General features: G+C 34.4%; 1 protein-coding gene across 1 annotated transcript; it reads left to right on the forward strand.

Annotated features, from left to right (window-relative positions):
- The first annotated feature begins 1,453 nt into the window (after nt 1–1,453).
- LOC111391579 lies at nt 1,454–3,136 on the forward strand. The gene is made up of 2 exons (XM_023016819.1): nt 1,454–2,634; nt 2,906–3,136. Exon 1 carries the CDS (start codon nt 1,947–1,949, stop codon nt 2,562–2,564), a length of 618 nt encoding a protein of 205 aa, XP_022872587.1. The 5' UTR covers nt 1,454–1,946; the 3' UTR covers nt 2,565–2,634; nt 2,906–3,136.

Consider the following 3,136-nt stretch of genomic DNA (forward strand, 5'->3'; position numbering starts at 1 on the left):
TGTGGAATAGTATGGTGGTGGTGGAGTGGGTTGGAAATTGAGGAGAGCTTGTGACCAATTATTTGGTAGATTTTAACTAGCAAATTGGTTAATATGTGACTGGTCAATAATTTGTGACTAATTATTTGGTTAAGAATAATGCTTTGCGTACATGACACTGTTCTATAAGGGGCTTACAGGCCCCCTCACTGTAGCTGCATGTCGGTCCCATCGACTTGTATTAAAAAAAAATAAAAAAATTGCGGGTCCCACCCTTGTGTCTGTCCTGGCCGACCTCTGTAAATGCCCCCTGTACGTGAAGCATCTCCCTTTGGTTAATTGTTACTAATAAATTGATTAATTTGTAATCAATTAATAATATGTGACCTAAAAAATATAATGGTGACTGAGAAATTACTTGTGACCAATTCATTTGATATTTTGTGATTGTTAATTAAGTTGTAACTTATAAAATTTGTGATTTTATGATTGGTGAGTAAATTGTGACCTATAAAATTTTTCATCTGTGATCGCGAATAATTTGTAACTTATAATTTTTTTTATCTGTGACTCAAAAATAATTTATGACCAATTAATTTAATAATTATGACCAAATTGTATAGAATTGTGACATTAATATATTTAATTAATTATTTCATAAGTAAAATGTAATTAATATCTAATTTTTGAAATTTTTAACCTTTTAAATAATAATAGTTAATCTCTTAGTTTTGGAATTTTCTCCTCGAAAAATATTACCTAATAAAATAAAATAAAATTGGAAACGAAGATTTCAAGCCCGATTTGTCAGGTCCAATAGGCCCAAATATACAAGAGTCGCCTTTTGGAACTGACTTTCTCAGTGATTATTCTTCGAGGGAAACTCTGTAAATTCTTGTTAGCGAAGAGTAAAATAAATAAATTTTACCACCGAATTCACAAGCTTTCGAGATTTTCAACCTCTCTCTCTCTCTATGTATCTCAAATAAAATGAAAATGGACACTTCTAGCTCATGCTTGTGGTCATTATTTGAAAAAAAAATAATGTTTTAAATAGTTAATTTTTGAAGAACATGTAGGAAAATTTTTGAATTTTATATGAATGTGTGTTAAAAATAAGAGTTTTGAATTAAATGTCATCAAATACGGTCGGGCTTAATTTCTTGTGTTTCAAAACGGATATTTTTCATGGAAAATAAATGTAATCAAACACACCCTACTGTATTGAGAAAAGTAATTCTAATAATCGAGTTACATGTTTTTAATTTTATCCACAAAATAAGATTTATTTATTTACTTTTGAATAAAATTATATATAAGCAACTAGTAAATACCGTTAGGCAAACGTAGTGGTGGCAGAAACGTGCATCATCAAGGCTTGCCTTGTCCGAGTGATATTGTGCTGATTTTGGAAATTTCCCAATTTGCTATGTTGAGAGAGAGAGAGAGAGAGAGAGAGAGAGAGAGAGAGAGAGAGAGAGAAGGAAAGGAGTGGACCGAGGATTTGGGCGAGAAATGAGAAGGGGAGAGAGGTAAAGCATTCAAATAGCTTGCCTTAGATTTGATTGGAGTTCGAATTTTGAAACGTGAATTTTTTTTTCCTTGAGTATAGTTGATCCGACAAAATTCTTAACAAATGGGGTTGAGAAAAATCCGATGCCCACAGATACTCTCCCCCATTTTCTCTACCTTAATTGCTCCTCTCTCCCTCTATATGTAATTGTATATATAGTTGTGCGAGGATATATACAGCAAATGCGGTTGTTCTTCTTTCTCTATAAATAGGCTTATTTTTTCTCTTAGATTTTCATTCAGATCTTTCTTGAACCCAGATTGTGTTTTGAGGATTTTTGGGTATCTTATAAATATGGTGTGGATTTGTTGGATGGCTTGCTATATATAATAGGGTATTTGCGCTCTCTTTAAAATCCAAGATTTCTTGTTAATTTTGATGCCTGACAGGGATAATGTCACGGGAAGAACATATGCTAAGGTGTAGTTTTAGTACTGGCAGAGGCGATTGTGGTGACCTTGGGGATGGAGGTGCTGGTGTTGGTGGAGGGTTGGATGATGGTGGTGGTGGGAGTAGATCAAAGAAGATTAAGCAAAAAAAAGTCCCACAGAGAGGATTAGGGGTTGCCCAGCTTGAGAAAATTAGGTTGGAGGAACAACAGAAAAAGGAGACAGCTTTAAAAGCAGCCAATGTTTTGGCAAATAATGCAATTGGTTCACATAGTGATTCTACTGCATGTTTAACTATTCCATGTCCCAGTTTTAAGCCAAATCTTTGCCCTTCTTCAAATTCAATCTCCTTGTCACCATCATCACCAAACGATCTTCCCTCACTGAATTTCTTGTATAGGCCTTTACAATGGAGCAAAAATGTCAAAGTTGTACACCAGAATTCAGTTCAATTGTCCATACCTTTGAATATAGGTGGAAATGAAATAGGTTTGCCCGCCATTTCATGTCCTGGGCAGGGCAATAGGCCTAGATTGTGGAATGGTGAACAGCATCTTGAAGGGGAAAGGCAAATGTTAGATCATCGTATTTGCATATTGGCCTCGTGTAAACTTCCCATATGAATCAAATGCTCTGGTTTTGCCTCTTCAACAAAGATCACATCAATATGATCACCCTCCTTCGTTGACAATGGTTAGCAAAATATAACACCTGATATATATATTACAGTATACAAGAACGAGTTCGTGTGTAGATTTTACATATTGTGCTCCTGTTTGAGTCATATTTTTACCTCATTAAAATGAAAAATACGATCGTTATCCATCACATCAAGCCACCATTTTTGAATTTCTATGGGCTCATAACGGCTCTATTTCTCATTCTCATTCTCATTATAATGTGGCGCAAACAGGCTCTGTGTTTATTTTTGTACTGATAAAAATAATCCATGTGGCAATTGCAGGTGAATGTTTCTTCAGGAACTTCATCATCATCTGTACTGAAGTTTCAGATGGAGCCCCCTTCAAACCAAAGTTTTTGTGATATCAACTGGGTGTTGGAATTAATTGAATTTGAATTGGGATTAAAATAACTAAATGTAATATTTAATGATGTGGGTTATTGCAATTAATTGGAGTGAATTGGAAAAGTCTCCAATATAGGCACATATGTTGATAAGCCCATTTTAAGTGTT

The sequence above is a fragment of the Olea europaea genome, unplaced genomic scaffold (genome assembly GCF_002742605.1).
Source record: "Olea europaea var. sylvestris unplaced genomic scaffold, O_europaea_v1 scaffold807, whole genome shotgun sequence".
Classification (NCBI taxonomy): Eukaryota; Viridiplantae; Streptophyta; class Magnoliopsida; order Lamiales; family Oleaceae; genus Olea; species Olea europaea.